General features: G+C 41.1%; 1 protein-coding gene across 5 annotated transcripts in view; it reads left to right on the top strand.

Moving 5' to 3' along the window:
- Nucleotides 1-146: 146 nt before the first annotated feature.
- LOC127352811 (serine/threonine-protein kinase WNK1) overlaps nt 147-22,727 on the top strand; it is a 29,582-nt gene continuing 7,001 nt past the window's right edge. Inside the window, exons 1-21 of one of the 5 annotated variants that reach the window (XM_051381505.1) lie at nt 147-368; nt 2,983-4,238; nt 12,310-12,482; nt 12,781-13,001; nt 14,676-14,833; nt 16,093-16,181; nt 16,272-16,491; nt 16,637-16,738; nt 16,874-17,255; nt 17,380-17,543; nt 17,707-17,790; nt 18,188-18,223; nt 18,742-18,876; nt 19,166-19,264; nt 19,971-20,047; nt 20,127-20,289; nt 20,377-20,493; nt 20,782-20,895; nt 20,990-21,038; nt 21,146-21,289; nt 21,647-22,647. In XM_051381505.1, the coding sequence (XP_051237465.1) occupies nt 3,447-4,238; nt 12,310-12,482; nt 12,781-13,001; nt 14,676-14,833; nt 16,093-16,181; nt 16,272-16,491; nt 16,637-16,738; nt 16,874-17,255; nt 17,380-17,543; nt 17,707-17,790; nt 18,188-18,223; nt 18,742-18,876; nt 19,166-19,264; nt 19,971-20,047; nt 20,127-20,289; nt 20,377-20,493; nt 20,782-20,895; nt 20,990-21,038; nt 21,146-21,289; nt 21,647-22,647 (4,320 nt within the window). In that variant the 5' untranslated portion in view covers nt 147-368; nt 2,983-3,446. Of the gene's footprint in view, nt 369-606; nt 948-1,947; nt 2,071-2,982; nt 4,239-12,309; nt 12,483-12,780; nt 13,002-14,675; nt 14,834-16,092; nt 16,182-16,271; nt 16,492-16,636; nt 16,739-16,873; nt 17,256-17,379; nt 17,544-17,706; nt 17,791-18,187; nt 18,224-18,741; nt 18,877-19,165; nt 19,265-19,970; nt 20,048-20,126; nt 20,290-20,376; nt 20,494-20,781; nt 20,896-20,989; nt 21,039-21,145; nt 21,290-21,646; nt 22,648-22,727 lie in introns of those variants that run through there. The other 4 variants (XM_051381506.1, XM_051381507.1, XM_051381508.1 and 1 more) reach the window with 4 other exon arrangements.

Raw genomic sequence — 22,727 nt, 5'->3', positions numbered from 1 at the left:
ACCACAAGTCCCAAATAAATGAGGAACAAACACTGATACAACGAAGGTGCTTCAACGTGATATTTATTTTTATTTTTATATATTATGTTTATGTGTTATGTTATGAGGTCATCGCTCACTGGCGCAGGCGCTCTCGGAAAAACCCGTTTCTTCGTCAATATGTAGCAACTGCGCCGCTTGTGTTTTTTTTTTGTCAGTGAGCTCACACATCGCAGGTCCGATACCCACCACGGGTAACAGCATCTGCCTGAAACCTTAAGGATAACGCACATATATATATATATATATTCCCTCCCTCAAGTACGAAGACGTGTTCACCGTTTCAACGCCGCGGTCCGGTCCGGTCCAGTTGTGGATACGATACCGAGGTAGGTCGCTGCGTCTGCCACCCGGCACCAACAGCAGCTAGCATACGAAACAAACGTCATATAAAACGGTGTACGTGGTAGGTAGGGGGTATAAAGTGTGTTACTAACAATTCACATACGGTTAATTTTGAAATGTGGACAGCAGCCCGGAGGTGGGTCCAGCTTTCCAGGCCACCGAGCAACAAGACCCGCCTAGCTCACGTCGAGCTAACGTCGAGCTAACGTCGAGCTAACGTTTGTCGCTACCTGGTTAGCTTCCCCAACCGGCGTCGCACCGTATCCGGTGTGTTAAAAACGCCAGGTGTTGAATGCTGACGGATACATTGGGTGGTTTACGGCAACAACACTGGCAAGCTGCGTGAAGTCCATGTCACGTTAAGCTCACTCGCTGACGCCGCCGTGAATCATTCACCGTCGGTTAACGTTTGACTGGTTTAAGGATCAGCTAACGTCAGCTAACTGGGCTAGCTCCGCGCTAGCAGGCTAACAAAGAGCCGTCGCTCCTCCTTTTGCTTTGTATGCTCGCTGTCGCCGTTTTCAAATGGCTGTGGTGTCACTTGTAAGGCGGCGAAGGAGTGGGTATGTAAAGGAGAATGTTTATTTTAATTTAAAATACTAATTTGGTTCGTTGGCGTAGTCGTTTCTCTTATTTATGGGGCTGTTATTGCTGCTAACATTACCCCGTTTGCTTCTGACATTGTGGCTGCTTAACGCTGGTAATGGCTGCAAACATGGCAGAGTATAGATTACTAATAAGCAATAAGATTGTCATCGTCATTGCAAGCCTGCATGCTTAGGAGACCGTGATAGGTGTCACGTTGCGAAACGAATAGGAATTCTGCTTTTTTTTTTTTTTTTGCATCTGCGATTTAAATGTTGGTAGATTTATTGCTCTGTGCAGCTTTAACTTACAACAATAGGCTTAATATTGGTTATTCAGACAATATTCACTAACATCAGCAATATGAGTAGCGGTATGTGTGGTTTCTTGTTTATACTAGAGACAGGAACAATCAGCTGTCACTTGTGCTCAATTAGTTACTTCTAGTCTTGAACAAATGTGAGGCACTGAAAGGTTAGTGTGTCAGTCTGAAGGGATGTGGAATGCTTTTGGGATTTGTGTCACATTACATACTTATAAATGCTTATCTGTATTACATATTAACTATGGCTGGAGATTTAATGCTTGGTAAACACATTACGTGAATGGTATATCGATTGGGAACAGCTGAAGAATACATTAAAATAGCCTATTAGGACCTGCAGTTAAGCCATTGTGAATGCAAGCATGTGTTCTACATCACATGTCCTTGGGAAGTAATAGAGCAAATCTTATTAGAGTGGGGAAACCTTAGAGATAATTTTCTCCTTCCTTTTTAATTAAAGGTGAATCACAAATTGGATCTTGTGATGTGTCCAAATCTTTGGTCAGTTTGTACTTTAATGCTTTGCCGTAAAGTTGATTGAGTACATTACACGTAAATGCACATTGCAGTGAACTCAAAGGGTCATTTTGTTTTTTGTTTTCTTTCAACCTGGACCTTATTTTCCTCTGTTTTTGTGTGTTTGACTAATGGAGACAACAACTTTTGAATTTGGTCCAGTATTGACTGAGTACACTATATCCTGCAGCCATAAAACGGACTACAGCATGATCCTTGCAGGAAATTCTTGTTTTTGCCACTGACCGGCTCAGATTATTGTAAGTATTGACAACACGTATTTTCTGTACCTTTCACTTGATCCGCTGTGTGTCTTAACAAAGTCTCGCCCAAGAACAATTCTCGGTCTGAAATCTCGGGGTGACTTGCTGCAGAAACACCACAGTGGAAATTTGAGTGTACAGTAGAAGTGCTGGCCAGAAAGTTTGTTGTGTTGGAGCTTAGTCTTATGTAAAATAATTGTCACATTGTCGGATGTCACAGCTTAATATTTAGCTAATTTCAATAATGTGGATGGCCACCCATAGTCTTTTGAGCCAGAGTATGTAAATGTGAATTCAAGAGTGGAGGAGAGGAGAGAAGTACTGGTAGAGGAGGGGCTGCAAGGCTGTGAAGCAGGGAGACTGGTGGTGGTCCTGTATGTGCTGTGACTTTATGCCCACAGAGGAGATTTTAGAACAAGAGTGCGAGACTTTACACAGGCTGAACCAAGTGAAAGGTACAGAAAACATTTAATTTATCTGTAGGTTCATGTTGTCAGACACAGATAAAAAAAATCTGATTCAGTCAGTGAAAAAAAAACAAGCATTTTTAATTAATATATTTGACATTGTGCAGTTGCCCACAAGGATTTTGTTGTTGCCTGTTTTGCAGTCAAAACTAGACTAGACCAAATTAAAAATATGTTGTCCTTATTAGTCACAAAAACATGGGGAAAAAAGGTCCAGGTTGAAATATAAGTTACCCTTTCAAGAGGTAATTTCTGAAGTACTAGATGTGTGGTGTTTGTCAGATGTGCTGCTCATGAAAGTAGTGTTATTAAACTTCATGTGTACTGTAAATTCTACTTGTGAACACTTTGGCCTGCGTCTGAAACATCTTGTTGACATTTGACATAATGTTTGTTACTGTTGCATGACAAGTGGATTTTGTTTTCTTTTTTTCTCTTGCAGTGAAACTGGACTGGAGCTTTTGAGTGTCTGGCCCTCCTGCCTTTGCCTACAGTTGGATGTTCGGTGCCTGTTTTAGGCTGTGCATGTTTGTTCCTCACCAGTGATTCCTTATGCTTGATAGAAGCTGCACCCTGTGTCTTACAGAATGGATGGTGTGGACTTAAAGAGACTTGTGTATCTACATCAGCAATCTGTTTTCTGCTGTGGTGTTCATTCTTTTACTATTTACAAGAGAACACCTCCCATCCTACACCTCCAATCTCTGCACTATATATATAAAGACCGTCTTTAAGCAATAAAAAAAGACAGCTGGAGATAGAAGTTAGAAGACTTTCTATCTTTTTTTCTTTTTAAAGCACAGATTGATTCTGCTTTATATAAGCTTATTTTATGGCGGAGATGGAAGCGTCCTTATTTTAATTTTTCAGTTATTGTACCCCCTTACTCTTAGTGTGGGTGGTGGGATGTCGGAAAAGCCAGACAACAAAATGGTGAAGTTCCTGGCTCCCCCTCAGAAGAGTGGAAATGGCCCCAGTTCTGGTTCAGATTCGATGGTGAGTGAAGGCCGGCCAGAAGTGAGACGCCGGCATCACACCATGGAGCGCGACCGATGTAACCCTGAACACCGTTTCTTGCGCCGTAGTGTCATCAGTGATTCCAATGCTACCGCATTGGCCCTCCCTTTACCCAGCAAGATCCCCATCCCCGCTCCTCAGCGGGTTCCGCCGCGGGAAGCTGTCCCCCAACGGCAACAGACTGCTGCTGTTGCTCATTTGCCACGGCCTGAACCAAGTTTAGCTAAAAATGAGGACTCTGCTGATAGTGGAAGAGGAAGAGAAGAAGGAAAAGGTATAGAAATAGCCAAGTTGGATGTAGTGCCTTCAGAGCAGGAGCCTGCCATTGTACAAGATATCTGTGATGGAGAGGTGGTGGTAGAAGCCCACTCCGCACCATGCTTAGGAACAGAATTGCCTAGTCAAACAGAACCTGAAAGCACCACTGAGGCCAAGGTACATCAAGAAGAAGAGGGGGAGGAAGAGGAAAAGGACGCCAAGGCACGAGCAGAGGCAGAGCAGAGAGAAGCTGAGAAAAAAGTACAGGATGACATCGAAGAGGCAGAGACCAAAGCAGTGGGAACATCACCAGATGGGCGTTTCCTGAAGTTCGATATAGAAATTGGACGTGGCTCCTTCAAGACTGTCTACAAAGGCCTGGACACTGAGACCACGGTTGAGGTGGCTTGGTGTGAACTGCAGGTATGAAATTGGGATAATCATTGTTCTTATTACTTAACTTCCTTTATTACTATTAGTTGCTATGAGTTATTAATGTAAATATTAATGTTCTTTGCATTCTCCTGCAAGTGTCATCATCTCTTTTTCTTTAGGCTGCTTTTATCAGAGTCAGACAAAGTAGCAATTTGCTTCCACAGTGTTACCTGAGCTACAGTCGCTGTCATTTCCTCTCTCACAGATATGGCTAGCATTTCCCTTTTGATTGTTTCACATTGCATTTGTCAGCAAAGCATACCAATTCTTACCATTTCCCCATTTTGCTTTTTTTGAGCTGCTACAGGATACACTTAGAAACCGGAAATGAACTTGGACTAGATTCAAGTTTAGACTTTTTTTCATTGAACTGGTGGTGTGCAGATTTAATGTAGTCTTGATAATGATTTCCTATATTATACACCCTACCAGTGTGAAATATTATATACCATTTAAAAATAAATTCTGACAGCGGTCTTCCCGACTTGCATAATTACCATAACAACAAATTAAAAGGTAGAACTGATCAAATTCTTGCCAGCAAAAGGAAAGATTATTTAAGTTATAACACATTTTGAAGATGTAGCATATCTACAATGCCATATATAAAACTCCATTAGAGTAAAAATACCATTAGAGTGATTATAATTTGCAGTTTCCAGAGCTACATTTGTTAACAGTAGTAATAGTTGACTTAGACCTTTTTAAAAACATGGCTATGTCTTTTATCTTGCCTTTTTAATGATTTATTTGAGCCTTAATATACTTGAGTTAATTATTGAACCAGTTTCAGTGTTATATCAATATTATTATATCCACAATACAGTTTCTGTAATATAATTATAATTATATTAATTAATAATTTAATAATCCACTTTGCTTTGAATCTGCTTCAGACCAATAGTGATTTTTCTCAGAAATGCTAGTGAATAAAATTGGAGTTCTGCTGTCTATCCAGTTAAATCAGCTACATGGCCCATAGCGAAGTTTGACCTCATTCACCACATGAATGTTTGCTTTTACTGTGCTGCTATGAGAGTCGTAGGTCTCACACGGCAGCGCATACAACCATAGCTACACATGCACTCTAGTTTCAGAACAATGTGAAGATTACAGACACGTGCCCCTCCCCCCCCCTCACACAGGATGAATCAAGCGCATGCTCAGTGCATTTCTGCTCTGAATGCTTGTGTGAATGTAAAATGGGTCACATTCCTGATAGAGGAATCTCCTGTGTGAAGTGAAGCAGGCCGGCCTGCCAAGGCCTGCTTCTTGCTTTTTAACTATCAGGCTGCCTTTTTAAATTATTTCTTTAAACCTTTTCAAGCAAAACTAACTAAATATAACTGTCTTCCTACTTCCATTAGTTGATATTATGAGTTAGGAGATTTTTAGTCATTATTGTCTAAACATTATTCTGCAATATTGTCTGTTTTTCCTTTGACCTCAAAGCAATTTATTATTTAACGGCTATTGCAGAAATTATAGAAAGCTCCATACACTTTAATTTCATTCGTTTCATCAACTGAACACTGGGGCACTAATCAGTATGTTATCAGACAGAAACACATTATTGTGGTCTCATGTGACTTCCTGAGTACCAGTTTAAAAGGGCAAGGGAAAAATCAAAATCAAAATGCAAACTTGTGCCCTGTCTTAGTTTGCGTGGTTTATTGAAAATGATCCACCCGAGTGAACAAGGAGTAACTGCCTCTCTTGTGAGGCTCACTTGGTGTAGTTGGATGTAGTTGGGTCTTTTTCAGTTACCACTTGTACTTGGAGACCGATCCACTGCAAAGGGGGTGATTTATAGTCATTTTTACAGTTGAATGAGAGCCAGCCTGTATGCACATGGTCTGTTCTGAAATAACATGTAACCCGACACTCTGATTCCCCTTTGTTCCTCTGTGAACTCAAGAGTTTCAGTGCTAGAAACTGTTCAGCTACACATGAGAAGCCGAAATCCCCTCTCACATGGTTGTTTAAGCTGTCCCATGATCACTCAAGTGCTAGTGTTACATTCTCCATATATCCTGAGGGCATATTAAGTGGAATATAATGTTAACATAGATTATTGTACATATGCTTTTTCAGCTACATTTCAATTGTTAATTTTTAACTTCTTTGGTTCATGAAAAATGCAATTATTTTATTTAAAAAGCAAACAAATTCCATCATAAGGAATTTAAAACTATTCAAGAAAGGAGTAGTGCTCATCTGGTTAATTTGAAAGTAATCAGCCTAGTCACTTCTGTGTTCACTGGGAATTTGTTGTCAGCTGGAAACAACAGCAGAACCCATGCCTGTTTGCTAATGAAACAAGTCTGACAGGTTTTCCCTCATAAGATCCTTTAATCTTCCTTAAACATGGCAAAAATTCTAGAGCCGCTCTTGTAGTCCTGTGACGCTGTAATGCTCATTACATACCAGAAAACCTTCAGCAATTGTTTGCTATTTTCAGATCTCAGATATTCTCAGTTTGTCATAAAGTGTTAGACAAGTGGAAATTTGGTTCTTCAGTAGATATTTTGCGCTGGACAAATGAACCAATACGCTTTTGCCTTTAAGCAATTCCTCAATCATGGCTAGAAATAAATTTGAGTGTAAAAGTTTGAATAAAATGGCTCTGGCTTATTCAGTCTGGAAGGCCATCTGTCCACAATCGTCAAAAGAATTTCTAGGCATCCACCCTTTTTCACCTCACCCATGAACCCACACATTTGTTTCGGCTCTCATGTTGCAGGCATGTCTGAACAATAAGTAGGTCACCACCGAGAGGAAGTCAAGGGGGGGTGGGGGGAAGAATAAATTTAGGAGCCTCCCCTTTCTTGCTCACTCATCCATCTTCAACCATGTCATCTTCCAGTCACTTCCTCTCCAGTACTGGCTGAAGCCAAACATTGAAAGATGAGGAAGAGAAGCTATGGGAGTTGCCTGTCCAGCTGGTGGATGGCATCCGTTGGCAATGAAATACTATATTCAAGTAGTATAACGTAGTGACTCATCTGTAATTAATCTTTGTGATTGGTAGTTCTTAGTTTAACTGTAAGGTTTTAAAATAGCTGCTTCTTTTTTCTTTTTTTTTTACATTTCAATGTGACACATTTGGGAGGCAGTGTCACCTATTGTAAAGTGAAATTCCTAACCGCATTGTAAGCATTCCTCAGTGAAACCATGGGGTAGACGACCTCATGACGTACACTGGTTTATCATTTAAGTCTGTTAGTGTTGACCAAGGTAGTAAAAATGTTGGACCAATACTTTTTTTCCACCCTTAGTCTCTTAGCTAACCTGTTACTCTCAAGCAGCCATACTTTTATTAGTGTATGGAAAATTAGTCAGTGCTGCAATATATTGTAAAACATGATTAATACACTAGCTCTGATATTGCAGTAATAATAACGGCTTTTGACCTGCAACAATTGTATTGCTGTAAGTTTAAAAGCATTTGTCTCATTGGCTTTTACAGTTTATCACACTGAAAGAACTTAAATGTCAATAAGTAAAGGAGGGGTACATTGGTGAAAAAAAAACACAGGGTTGAATGCCAGCTTTGTGCATCACATCACTCAAAATAGACCAGAAAGCAAAAGTGACACCATTAACAGTCTAGCTTTGTACTGTGTCCTGGTTCTTTCTGACTGTAACTGTGTGGAAGGTTACGGCCTTTTAAACTTTAATGTCTTAGATCACTGGCGCAGACTTTGAGAATGAAAGTGTAGTGTCTAACTTATATTTATTTAGATTTTTGCCTTTTTGGACCCCCTGTTTTACTGTATTTAAAGTGGAAACCTTTCTTTTCTACCCCATTGGGTTTTAGATAAATAGTCATACAGGCAGATGTAAAATGGCCTGGCTGTGTCATCGTGTCTGTTTATGACGGTTTGACTTGTGATTTTTGACCTCATTGCTACGTGTCGCTCAAAGAAAAATCTGTCCACACTGACATACTACACTTAATGCAATAGCAAGGTAACATTTAGGGTGGAACTGTAAAACATGGCTTCTTGGCTTTCAGGCCCATCCGCTTTTATCCAGACCTCAACCGATGTTGCCCAGAGGGCTCCATGTAGCCCTCAGTGTCAACCTCAGAGCAAGCCTCAAAGCAGGGACCTGACAGTGCCAGCCCTTGGCATGATCACAGGCTTTTTTCACTCTGTCTATTTTTAGGGTTGTTGGGTTATTTATGATGGCCTTTGCCTAGAAGCAGTATATTTCTGCTGCTGCTTTGGTGATACTGTAGTTAACTGGTATTAGATGTGACTGACGTCGGCTGTAAACGCCTCAGGTCATGAAGCTGTTAGTATGGTCAGTAGATGGGAGGTTAGGCAATTATGGTTGGAATCAATATTATGATTCAAATTGATATCAATACAATTGCACTGTGTTATAAACACTATGCTATGATGATGGATGTTACAGGGACTATGATAAGTACAAATGCAGATCCAACTGCATATGGTGGTGTGTTCAGTTTTCCTCAAAGTAGATTTAAAAATCTTGCTGATTGTCACAGTTACACAACTGTGGAAAGGGAAAATAGTGAGGAGAGACAGACCAGAGAAAATGGTAGCAAGTGTTATAAGTTTGGGATAATTTCGAGCTGAACTAAACAATAACATATTGAACTACTGCCCGGTCCTACTTAATATCCTGTCCTATATTGTTGGACCATTTAAAGTTGAGTTTGTTGTTGAGTTGTAGCCTTAGTTCAACCAGTTGAGTTAATTCCAGTTTTTGTTTTTGCATGAGTAAAACGTTAACAGCGAAAATCAAGATATGCCTAACCATACATGGCTATGAGGCTCTGCCAGAGATAGTAACTGACTTGTCTATTGTTTTTCTTCTTTGGTGGATCTTGGGGAATTTCTGTTTAGACTGAGCAACTACATAATTTTCCCTCTTTTCTAACTTGAGCTTTCACTTCAACTGCCTAACCGTGCAGTAGCTTGTTGAGGGGAATGCCACTAAATGGAAACAATGGTATTATGATTTCAGATAAGCGTGGTGCTGACTCTGCAGAGATGGTCAAGAACAAAGTGTTGACTTGTCTGACTTGGAAGATATTACTATTTGTGGGTTTCTCTCACTTTATTACATACAAAATTCAAAGACTCCACAAGGCATTGTAACAGCTGAGAGTTGATATTGCAGAGGCAGTGGTGGCAACACAGCTCTTAAGTGAGCTGACTCATACCCACTCTGTCACATAGAGCTGCTGTGATTCAACTGCAGCTGCTGTTGCCCTCCCAAGTGCCTGCCAGGTTAGGTTTCCTAATTTATAGACATTTAAAACCTCTCCTTCAAAATGGTATGTAGAATGTGATTGTACTAACGACTGTAGAAAAATAATCTTACACAATCTGTGAAAGCACTTAGTAGGTTTTGAAATACATGCTTTAAGGCTCAGTGTTGGGTTTAACAAATTCTGACCATCTTTGTGAGTTTCTCAAGCCAGACTATCTAAATTATGTTTAGGATGAGGGGGTGTAAGTGGAGCTGAGGTGCATTAAACAAGCCACAGCAACCTTAGCTGATAGGTCGAGACACCTATCAGTCAGGAAAACCTGCCCAACATTATTTTTACCTTTTGCCTTTATTGGAAAGCTGATAGTGACCAACCTCCGTCAACATGGGGAGAAAGAGAGAGAGATAATATGCAACAAAGGTCTGTGGCCAAACTCAAACAAAGGTCACAGAGGCCGCAATCTGAACGTGAAACTGTTGGTCAAAGAAAGAGACCCATACTTGATATTTGGATCTCAGTAGCTTGGGATCTGTCTTGTGGAACAGAAATTGTCAAATTTGTTTCCAAAATAAAGATGTGATGTTAAATGTTGAGGCATAGAGAAACTGTTTAAAGGCCAATAGTCTGTCTTTGATAGGTACTGTAGCCTTAGTAGTAATGAGAGAAAGCAGCTCTGTTCGTTTCACTTCCATTGTTTTGTGAATAGGGGGTATTTGGTCTTTCCGATCAGCGTTCGTGGATGTACCAAAGACTACCAGGCACTGATCCCAGTGACACTAAGAGCTGGACATGGCACAGACCAAATAATTCTTTCAAGTGACAATCAAAGGGAGTGTGTCTTATGATTGGAAGACCATAAATTCCTAGAGGGTTTTTACAGGCCCTGGGTCTTGCATGCTTTTAAATGGTAAGAGAGCTGTGTAAGTAGTTTAGTAGAATTCCAGCAGTGTCTAACACGCCCAGTTGGTGAAGGGTTTTCTTTGCAGAAGTAGATGTCAGACAAGCAGGTGAAGGCAGTTTTTCAACTGGTTAAAATAAGTTGTGTAGCTCTGTGCCTACACTGTAAATGCTGTCATTGATACAGTAGTTTGGTATTTGTCTGGGTTGGGGTGCTGCACACCCAAAGCCTAGAAGCTCTGAGGCTGTGAATGCTGTCGTGGATGTTTTGCATGACTGTTCACATGGTGCAGAAAGAGAAAGGGGAACCACTGCCCCACTAGATAAATACTCTGGTAAGTAGGTCACTTGGTCCAAGTGCATGGTAGAGCCCCCATTACTCTGCCATCTTCCCTCACCCTCTATTTCCTGACATTGCTCCCTGATTAAGTGTCCTCCCTTGTTCCAAATAGTTTACACATGTTTCCCTTTAACTTCTCATTGCCCCAGACATAGAAAACATTTGACTTCAGACCTCCAAAATACCTCCAGCAAAAGCTGTAGCAATCTCAGTTGTGTTTTTCTTCAAACATTGTCAGTCACCGGACAGTTTTCTATCTCACACAAAGGCCAATGCTCACTCTCCAATCACCAATGGGCTGAATTTCCTGGACAGCCTGGCATATGGCCAGGTCTCTGGGGGTTTCAAGGGAGGTCTTTTGGCTGCATGGTTTCACTGGGCTTGTCTAAACAGTATGGGTTTGCTGCTTTATAGTCATGCATGCTGTAAATGTAGGTCACGTCAGGAATTAATCAGGAAACTTGAGGAGGGTGATGATTTATTTTTTTTTAATATACACAGACCCTACAGAAGTGGTTATTGCCAGTCTTTACTTATGCATCAGTCAGTTTATGAAATGTTAAATCCCATTGTGCAGACATGGCCATTAGCTCTGCATATATCTTGCTGTAATTCCCATCAGCAGCCAGACATTTGTTGACTCTTATCATCCATAACTTTGTTCAGAATACAGATTTTGGTGAGCACAATGTTCGTCTTATATCGTACCATACAGTTAGTATCTGAAGAGTGGAGAAATATATCAGTATTAATATTCATTGTTGTCATTGTTGAGGAATAATGATACACAGATTTGTTTAAATTAACAGTAAGAATGAAGCCAAAATCTTTCCAATTTGCACATATTACAATGTGTTAACCAATGGTTTTAACACTATAACAGGTGGTTTACCACATCTAAATGCATAACATGTATATTGATATTGTCTTCAGGTTATGATGATTATTTATTTCCCCCTGTTGCTTAAACCTATTTCAAAGTGCTGTGTGCCTGTTGAGATTGTTATAAGTTTTATATAGTGAAAAGATTTGTAAAAAGGGACCATTTTGATTTGGTGTAACAAGCCTACTCTGTACTGATCTTCTCTAATTCTCAGTCATATTGTGGCTCTTTTCTGGTTTTGGGTTTCTTGGAATCTAGGACAAAGCTAGACAGATTCCATTTGGTTCACAGTGTTTGCCAGAGAAAACAGGGCCACATCCCTATGCCCCCAACTATATGTGTACTTGTTTCGGAATATATGAGTGATTTTGTGTGTGCAGGAGGAAATGTAAGCCGTTGAAGTATTAGGTTGCTCTCCACTATTAAAATCTGGAATGTCAAGATGACCGTAGACGATGGAAGAAAATGTTTCTTTCTTATGGATGGACACATTCAGATGCAACAAGGGGAAATAAAACTTGGCATTGGTGTTGCTAATCTTCATCAAGCATATATTTGCTGTAATTACTGTTGCTATAACTGTTAATGCATCGTCTAAAATTGTATTACTACAAATGAATCTGTGTACATCTATAAATGCTTCTCAGTGATGTGTCAAATCTTCTAAGTATTGTCTTTTTGTCCCTCGCAGGATCGTAAGCTGACAAAGACAGAGAGGCAGCGCTTTAAGGAGGAAGCGGGGATGTTGAAGGGACTACAGCATCCCAACATTGTCCGCTTTTATGACTCCTGGGAGGGACCCTCCAAAGGCAGGAAGTGCATTGTACTGGTCACTGAACTCATGACTTCTGGCACACTTAAAACGTGAGTCTCAAACTTAGCAGAGCTAACACATGGATGCAGAATTCACACATTCTAAATACGCTAGGACTGACTGTTTATTATAAATATTCTGACCAACATTTGATTCATATTTTAGAAAACAATTATTTGTTGAACCCTGTATAAATTGTAAATGTAATTTGTTAAAATCATATAAAAATGTCCATAAACGTTTGTCGATTTTATTAAGAAATATACTTGGAAAGACAAACATTTGCTTGCATGATTTGTTTTGTGCTTCTCAGAGAATATGTCCAAATTATGATCTGTTGTCTTGTAGATATCTGAAGCGGTTCAAAGTGATGAAAATTAAAGTACTGCGGAGCTGGTGTAGACAAATCCTCAAGGGACTCCACTTCCTTCATACTCGGGCTCCCCCCATTATCCACAGGGACCTTAAGTGCGACAACATTTTCATCACAGGCCCAACAGGATCCGTCAAGATTGGAGACTTGGGACTGGCTACACTCAAGCGCGCATCATTTGCCAAGAGTGTTATAGGTATGACCCCAAAGTCATTTCTACCTACTGGTCCCTGTCCTGTTGTGGGGCAGTACCTGTTCTGATGTCATTTTATGTTTGTATTGAAAATGATGGTGTTTTAAAGAGGGTATTTTTCTTTTACTTGGTTTTTCTGACGGTGTGGTTCAAAAACAGACCACAGCGTTTCAGCTGTCTCTCAAACCACAGCTCAAATGGAGGCCAAATACCGTGGTAATCTTAGGCAGATAACCACAAGGCTTTCTCTCTTTGCACTCACACAGAAACTCTATCCAGTTTGGTCATTGTACAGAATATTTCTGTTCTATGTTTCTCCAAAAAAAGAGAGGGTTTTTTTTCCAGGCACCTACTGAATGTAAGTAGCGCCTAACGTTTCTCATACTGTTAAATATTAATATCATTATGATAATAGTTGTCATGCCTTCTTGCAGGCTAACCTGGCCATGGCTAAAGGTATGGCCTTTGCTTCTGTCATAGACTGGTCTTTGTTCTGTGGTTTGGAAATATGTGGTCTGTTTGCCAGTTATACCAATAATGTTTAACGTCTCTTTCTATGGGTTTGCCTCAACAGGTTTTTTTTTTTTATCTAGTGTTTGTCTCTTATTGTCTTTTAAAATATTGCAGGACCGCAGAATCTTTTTGCTCCATCTTTGTGTCCAGGGAGCTCTCCCCACTTTCTCTCTGTCAGCATTTTGCCTTTGTTTTTTGTTTGTTTTATTTTTATTTTATTTTATTTTTTTACTTTCACATTCCTGGGTATGTTTTTAAAATGTAGGCTCTAGCCTCAGCTGTGCCCCATTCTGCTGTTTGGAATGAATAGGGTACTGCTGGTCATTGAGTAAGTATGATCTTTTATGGGCCTGGTAAGTCTGACAGTGTGCTGTAACACACATCAATATCAAAAACAAATTACATTCAATTACCAAATGAGTTTTTCTGTGTAAGACCTGAGATTGAATGTAAAATGATTCAATTAATAGAACAAGGTTGATGTGCAAAGACACACTGCTGAGCACAGTAACTAGCTATGGGATCTGCTTCTCTCAGCCTTAACCGTAACAGTTTCCTCCTGCAGGTCAAGAAGAGATGGTAAGTCAGACTTCGAAAGGTGAGTGTACTATAAAAGACTGTTTATTGTGGTTGTAAGGTAAGGTGTTGACAAAAGTTATTTCCATAGCTAGTCATGTTTCTCTTACTGAGATCATTGGCGTCCTTTCGAGAGAAAAAAATAACACTGTATTCTGGCCTAGGAGTTATTCTCAAGTGCCTAATTTTTAAAGCTTTGGAACATTGCAAATTAATATTAATTCTGGCTAACAAGTGTGTTCTGCACATTGGCTACCTCAGTCATATTCTTATATCGCAACATGTGAAGGTCTTACACAGACAAACAGGTGCTTTCTTCTCTACAGTCTAACTGAGCCCAGCTTTTCCTTCCTTTTTTGTTTTCTGTCTCTTTTTTTGCTTTCCTTCCCCTTTTCTTTTTTTCTCTCTCTCTTCCAACTTTCACCTCACAGGTTCAACTCCAGGAGGTGTCAACAGGCTGGTCACTCTTCTCATCCTCCTCTTCCTCAACCCCTCACGGGTTAGAGGAGCGGAGGGGCAATGGGTTGTGAGAAGCCCACTCAATCAGTAAGGGAGTTCGAGAGTTCTGAATAGTTGTTTTGATTTAAGGTACCCCTGAGTTCATGGCGCCTGAGATGTATGAGGAGAAGTACGACGAGTCAGTGGATGTGTATGCCTTTGGAATGTGCATGCTGGAGATGGCCACCTCAGAGTACCCTTACTCAGAGTGCCAGAATGCTGCACAGATCTACCGCAGAGTTACCAGCGTAAGTCTTCTTTTCAACTCTCCATGTCACCCCTCTGCCCTGCCTTCACCTCTTCCTATATACCAAGAAGGCTAGTGTCCCATTCTGGAATGATTTTATATTCCCACTGACACCTCTTAAAAACCTTTTTATATTACATTTCTATCTTCTACTATTGTATTTCACCTCCCAAACTTGAGTGTATTCCTGTATCTCCCCAATGATCTCCTATTGCCTTGTTTGAAGAACCCACAAGACCACACCAACAGATCCCTTTGCTTAACCTCATACTGTCTCTTTCCTTCTGAATTATGGTGTATGTTGCTTAAGCATGTAGATCTGAGGCGTGGGTGATTTGATAAGAGGCTGAACAAGCACAGTCCTGCTTAATGGTTCTGTCTTGTGATGACGCCAGAAGGGCAGTAACTGTCTTTGAAAAAACACATATTTTTATTCTTATTCATACAGTTGATACTGGCTTACTTTTGAAATGCATAGGCAGTGATATGATTCATACACTCGTGCAATTACAAGAGTCATAGATAAAGAGGTTAAACTTGTTCCTAGAGTGTTATCTACAAAACGTGTCTTGAAATCTATCCCAGTATCCTCAGTTTATCATTAACTGCAAAGTTCAAATACTGAAGTCTTTGCCACATGTTTCAACAGAGGATTTTTATTTACCCACTGTTAAGTATTCTAAAGTAGTTCTTAAAGCTCTCTTTTTATGAGCCACAAATAGCTCATACTGCAGAACATTTCGGTGGTGTCACATGCTCCGTTTTTACATTACTATTCCTTTGGGAGACGTGCTGTTGTTCTTTCTATTCTGACATTTAGCTCTCAGCCAGTCCTCCATTTTCCTGTAGTGTTATTGCAGTTTCCTGTTGCTATTCGCTCAATTCATCACCTCTCTTTAGCCGTCCTCTACTGACTTGTGCCCTCCTTTACCCATCACTTGACATTCTGCAATTTTTAAATGCCACCACGTAGAAAGCATTCTAGCCGTTTAACAGTTTTTGAATGGTTTGCTGTAGAGGTTAAGTTTCTTAGAAGTAACCAATTTCACTTCATACTTTGACATTTGAGATTCATTCTAAAACAGAATTAGAAGAGTAAGTTAAAGGCTGTGATTATCTTAGTTATCAAATATTTTCATGGTACTAATGTACTCTACTCTGAGCTGAAAAAGACAACACGGTATGGGGTAGTCTCCAAAATAAGAAAAGCTCAAATGAGAAGAAGAATCATTCTCATTCAGTGTTCTGTGTTTCCTGTAGGGGGTGAAGCCGGGCAGCTTCGACAAGGTGGCCATTCCTGAAGTGAAGGAGATCATCGAAGGATGTATTCGCCAGAACAAGGACGAGAGGTCTCTAACTTTAACTGACATTTAATTGGTTTAGGGTAGTCTAGCTCTCCAGGAAATGTATTTGCTCACTGCTTGTCTCCCTCTGTTTAGGTATTCAATCAAGGACCTTCTGAACCACGCCTTCTTCCAGGAGGACACAGGGGTGCGTGTCGAGTTGGCAGAAGAGGACGACGGAGAGATGGAAGCTATTAAGCTGTGGCTGAGAATTGAGGATGTAAAGAAACTCAAGGGGAAGTACAAAGACAACGAAGCTATTGAGTTTTCTTTTGACCTCAACAAAGACGTCCCAGAGGATGTGGCTCAGGAAATGGTGAATTTAACTTTTAATGCATTCATCAGTTTTAAAAAAATACAGGACTTCATCAATACTGTTACAATTAAAGGCTGTAAGATAAATAATGTTAGTTTTAATGGTTTTTACTGCTGGATTGTATTGACATTTCTTTGTGCTGTAGGTTGAGTCTGGTTATGTGTGCGACGGTGACCACAAGACCATTGCAAAGGCCATAAAGGACAGGGTGTCTCTAATCAGTCGCAAGAGAGCGCAGCGGCAGCAGGTGTGTCCATGCTCACCATATTGTATCTAACATTATTTACGCATACTATTTGCTGAAGTCACCTGTGCTGTGATATGTTGTCGATCAATGCTTTCTTGAGGGATTTTAATAGATTTGCTGCTGACTGTCTTGTAGGTCAGGGAAGATCAGGAGAAGAGAAGGCTAGAAGAAGAACAGCAGAGTCAGCTACTGCCAGTACCGCAACCAGGTCCACAGCCAGGCACAGATGTGCCTCAGTCCCAGCCAGTGCCACAGCCTGCTTCTTATGTCTCTCCACAACCAAACCAACACAGCACACAGATGTCTGCCCAACCTGCATCTCAGCAGAGCCTTCAGAGCTCTAACTACAGCACTCCTCAGTCAAACCAACTGACCAGCCTGGCACAAGGGGTCCCTTATGTCCCTCAGTCAACAGGGCAAGTCCCAGTTTCAGTTCAGGGTCAGAGTGTGGCCACAATCCAGCCAGAGTCAGAGGAACCTGAGACTGACCAACACAAACAACTACAGCACACTGGAGGTGTGTATCATACACAATCGATTTATAGTCGAACAGAACTACAGTCCACTGTATGATAATAAAATGGTTTGAATGGATTGGAGTAATTTTTTCATAAATTAACCTTCTTGTCCCCCTCTTACAGTCAGTCACATGGGAGACAGACTGTCTGGTTCCTCCATCCTTCCTGAAGCCCAGCCTCCTCAGTCTGGAATATCCTACAGTTCTCCTGCCAGTCAGCACCTTCAACTCCAGGTGTCCTGCCCGCAGACACAAAATGACCAAATGCAACAGCAACAGTTGTCAGTGGTGAGTCAAGTTTGAAAATAGGACATAATCTTGCGTGTTGAAGAGAATCAAATGGTTTCCCCATGGTGTGTTTCCCCCCCTTAGAATGAAATAAACATTTAAAAGAAGTCTTCTTCGTCTCATTTTTAACCCATGTTGTTGTTTTCTGTCTGTGGTGCATAAGGTTCAACCCAAGATGCAAGGTGTCCAGCCAGAAGTTGTTCCTGTTGCACCAAGCAGCCAGTCTGTTCCAGTGGCACCTTCACAGGTATATGTTGTACTGCATGTCTTAATGTCTTTAAAGAGTAACTTCACACCAATTTAACCAATTTATTTCACTGACCTCTGGTTCAAAGTTTCAAATCTGTGGCAGCAACACAGTTGTAGTTATGTTAGTTGTACTGAACACACCCTGAATACACGTCTATATCACTGCAGCAAACCTGAACTTCAGCCAGTCAAGGTCAGCAAAATCTGATTTTCAGAGGGTGTTAAGTTAACCTTTAAAGCCGATATTGTTTACTACAGGCGGTTGTGTTAAAAACCGCTGAGTGTTCCGAATCCTGAGTTTTTCAGGTCTCTTCTGTTAATTTTCCTTAGATTGCTTTTCTTCTCTCTTCGTTTAAGTTTCCTACTCTTACCCTGTGCTGTTTTGTTTCTTATAGTACGGAGTTTACTACCAACCATCGCTTCCCCCTCAGGTAGATAAAATGTCCCATTTTCCTGTTATCACTTTTAAATACAACCACAGACTTTCGGATAACATGTTCTGGGAAACTAAAGAAACATATTGTCTATATTGGTCTGCACAGCAGCCTTTGTGGCCAATTTTCAAGTTTTGACTTAGTTGTAGTAGCTTTTTAAAAATGGAAAATATGTTATCCAGAAAAAAAAATTGCAGGTGCAGTGTGGGTTGACGTGCAATGTACATGTCTCCAGAATACACTGTATTGTACTGTATCTATACCTTGAAAGCCCATTCTGTCATATGAGTAAATTATCTGATTTATGCAGTGATGTTATCCAACAGGTAAGTGCGTGTGTCTTTGGAATAGGGCCAAAGTGAATCTCTGAAAGATTTAGATTAGAAAGAAACCAGGTTTTCAGGAAGTAGCCTAAATGCCACTGTGACTGTGCGTCAGTCTTTACCTCAACAATTTACCTTCCTAATTTTATTCTTGTTTCTGCTAATCCATCTTTATCCCTTCTGTTCTTATAGATTCCCACCCAGCAAGTGATGATACCCCCATCCTCTCAGTCATCTCCCCCCCAACAGCAGCAACAGCCGGAGAGCAGCAGTACTCTTCAGAGCTCTACTCTACCACAGACACAGACGGGCGCTCAGCAGCTACAGGTGATACACACACCTCCCCTGCTCGCACATAACAAGATCAAATTTAATTATTTTATTTTATTTTTTATTATTTGATCTTGCTTTTAGACATACACTGACATATATAGGCATTTAAGTCATTAAACCCACTGTTTTGCTTGACCCTACTACAATTTCTTGCTCTCAGTTTTTATGTTTGCAGTTTTTCTTAATCTTCTTTTCCTTTCTCTGAACACACTACCATGGCTGTCCCCCTTTCTTTTTCCCACTTTTTCCTTTTGCATGCTGCATATTCCTGCATGACTCTTAGTCTTGGGCCAGTGATCCAAGTCCTCCTATCATGTCTCCTCCACTCAACGCAGAACATCTATACTTCCTCTATCAGGCCTCATGCCTCTCTGTTCTGCAGGTACTCTACAGAGCACAAAACAAGTTGTGTGTGTGTGTGTGTGTGGTTTTATGTGCGTCAGGTGTGAAGCATTTCATTCACACCTCCTTACATGGTTTCTGTTCCTTAAAGTGTGTGTACATTCATACTTCGAAAGAATACCAGGGCACACATTTAAAATTAGAAAATCTAACGGGTCAAGGGTTTTACTTGGAGCTTAAAATCCTCCATGAAAACAGTACCCCAATAGATATAATCTGTGCATGTAATAAATAAACATATTTTAATACAGTTACAAAAACCAGTAACCACCCACAGGACTAGAACTAGAAATTGATAGAACAGCAGTAACCTATTAAATGTAACTTATATCCATACAAGCACACCAGAGAAAAAAATGCCACATTCTGCAGTAAATTAAATAAAAACTTTGTTGCACAGCAATATTTACACTCTGGCTTAGAGCTGAATAATGGCGTAGCTCTTTGAATCAGGTTAATTAGCTCCTCCTGGTGGATGGTCTGGTTCAAATCCTTAATCTCTGGTAATAGTTGGTCAACACAAAAGACCAAAATAAGATTCAATGAATGAAATAAATAGTAAATGATATATAATCTTTGGTTTGCTGTGCTAAATCACTCCAAAAGCGCACGAACAATAGGACTTTCCATTTTGAGATTTGCTTTTGACATGAATTGCTTGATTGTGAACGTTTTCTGTGTTTCAGGCTGTGAGTCTCCCTCAGTCAACACCAGTGGATCAGCCTGCAGGGTCCACTGCTCTGGTGCCTCCATCTGTAGAAAGGTGAGAAGGAAGTTATTTTTAAAAAAAGCATTCGCACAATGTATCCAATCTCTCTCTCATGGGTCAATTTCTCTTTCAGCTGCCTGTCAGACACAGCTTCAGGTCTTAGTGACGGCAATGATGGAAGTTCTACATCAGGAGGTCGCCACGAGGGCCGCTCGCTGAAGCGCCACCAGCGAAGATCCGTCCGCAGCCGCTCCCGCCACGAAAAGACTGCAAGGGCCAAGCTAAATGTTCTCAGTGTAAGCGTTTGTACTGATGAGTTCATTCATGTGCTGTCTCAAGCTCTTTGTCACTCAACAGTTTTAACCTGAATGAATGTTTTGCAGATCTCTAATGTGGGGGACAGAGTAGCAGAGTGCCAGCTAGAAACGCACAACAGGAAGATGGTGACCTTCAAATTTGACCTTGATGGTGATAATCCGGAAGAGATTGCAGAAATCATGGTAGTAGTGATCTCTAGTTTCTTCCACTAAACATTTAGGAAATGTTAACTGTCTAATGGTTGTTTGTTATAAGTATATTCTCTATACATGCTATATACTAATAGAGTTGAATTGGCAACTGACTGACAATCCATTGCATCTGAAAAACAAGACCAAAGGGCACATACAACTAATGTTGCTGTCCTTTTTGTTCATTAATACCTGCTGCATCAACCAATGACAGTCACACTCTTACAGTACATGTAGTTTTAGTTTCAGTAGATTCATTTCTTTTGATTTCTGATTCAGGTTGCGAGTGAGTTCATCTTGGAGAGTGAGTGGGAGTCCTTCATCGAGCAGGTCCGTGAAGTTATAGAAATGGCTGATGAGAAAGGAGAGGGCATGAAGGAAGGCTTTCCACAGGTATTTCCTCAGTAAACTTCACACATATTGACAGTTTTGACCCTCACCTGCTAAACCTGAGGATGTAACCACCTATATTTTTATCTTTTTGCAGATGATTGATCACCAACAACAGCCTGAGCTGTCTGTTCCCATGTTGCCAGGTTAACAAACTTTATCCAAAAATACAGTACTTAATGTCAAGATATTGGTTTTTATCAAGTCCAGCTCCCGGCTCACATCTGACCTTTTTCTTTTGACCTTCTCTCAGGCATTTCCCCCAGCACTACAGCCCAGGTAGTGCATTCAGCAGGACGAAGGTTCATAGTCAGCCCAGTGCCAGAGTCCCGTCTCAGAGAACAGTTCTTTGGCGCTCCTTCTGCTAATACCTCCTTTGGAGATGAACCTTCCCCAGGTGAGTGAAACATTAGTTTTATTCTCTGTAGAACTGTCCCCACTGTTTGGTTTCTTAAAGTTCTGCATTTGATAGGCCTGTAAGTGTTATAACCTGATCACCTGACTGAAAACAAAATGAAGCTGAGATGCATCATCAGAGATGTAACCCAATAATTTAGCAGTAACTATTAATAATTTCTATTAAAAAAAGTCAAATGTGTAAAGAAATATGAAACCTTCAGAAGTTCTACCCTATGTAGTAACTGTAAATGTTCACATAAGCTTTTACTGATGCGCTAAATATAAATTTTATATTTTTGTCAATTTCTGTTTTAAATTTTTCATATGATGACTTCCTCTTTTTACTTTGTTCTAGCTCCCTCTATGACATTGGGCCTGTCTCTGTCTGCTCCATCTGGGACTCTCCAGCACGCTTTCAGTAAAATGAGGCAGGCTCGTGTAGAGAGAAGCAGCACACTTGATCCCGATGCCGCTGAGCAAGAACCAGGCACTGTCACATCCAGTGAAGCTGGACTCGGCCCAAATTCTAACAATATACTGGCTCCTCCAGAAGCTGTAACTTCCACCACTAGCGCTACTTTCCCTGCTGCGTCTCTCTCATTTACTGCAACATCCTCACCACCTGCCTCTACTGGGAGGGTTTCCCCTCCTCCTATATCCACGGTGTCCCAAACTCCAGCTCCTGTCACCAGTGATCCCAGCCCACCGTCTTCCCATGAAGCAGCCCCCTCACAGCATCCACCAGCTGCCAACATCCCTCCCTCATCTTCCACCATTACTCCTCCATCAGTGCAGACCTCCGTCCCAGCAGTCCTTGGGCCTCAACTGAGCAGTAGTTCTGTCTCTTCTGTTGCTAGTGTTACACCCAGTAGTACTGGCGCAGTCCCTGCTTTAGACCAGCAGCCTTTTAATAGTGCTGTTACGTCTTCTCAGCCTATGAGTTCGGCCATCCATGCACCACAGCACGCAACCTCCCAGTGTCAACCTGTCACCATTTCCGCTCAGCCTGCTCCTCCCACCTCATTACCCAGTCAGGGCCAGGTGCAGCCACAGCCAGTGGAGACGGAGGGAGCTGAGCTCCAGACCAAGACCGCTGGCAGAGATGATATCCAAGCTCTAGATAAGAAGCTACGGTCCCTTTTTAAAGACCAGAGCTCTGCCTCGTCTGCGTCACTGGATCCCAGTCAGAACACAGGCACATCCTCTCCTCCCACTGGGACTTCTTCCCCTCCACCTGGAGCCGCCCTCGTGCCCCCATCAAACCTTTCTCTCACGTCAGGGGTACAAGGTGTCCTGGGTTCCACAACCACCCCAGCAGGACATGCACAGACGCCTCCAACAAAGCCCAGGGCACAGGTTAGTGGAAACCGCAGTAACCAAGAATAAATCCCAAATTCTGTTCACTGCGATTTAAAAAATGTTTTACATTTACTTTC

Source organism: Dicentrarchus labrax, unplaced genomic scaffold, assembly GCF_905237075.1.
Source record: "Dicentrarchus labrax unplaced genomic scaffold, dlabrax2021, whole genome shotgun sequence".
NCBI classification, from domain to species: Eukaryota; Metazoa; Chordata; class Actinopteri; family Moronidae; genus Dicentrarchus; species Dicentrarchus labrax.
The sequence above is the reverse complement of the archived record's forward strand: the minus strand, read 5'-3'. Positions and strand labels throughout refer to the sequence as shown.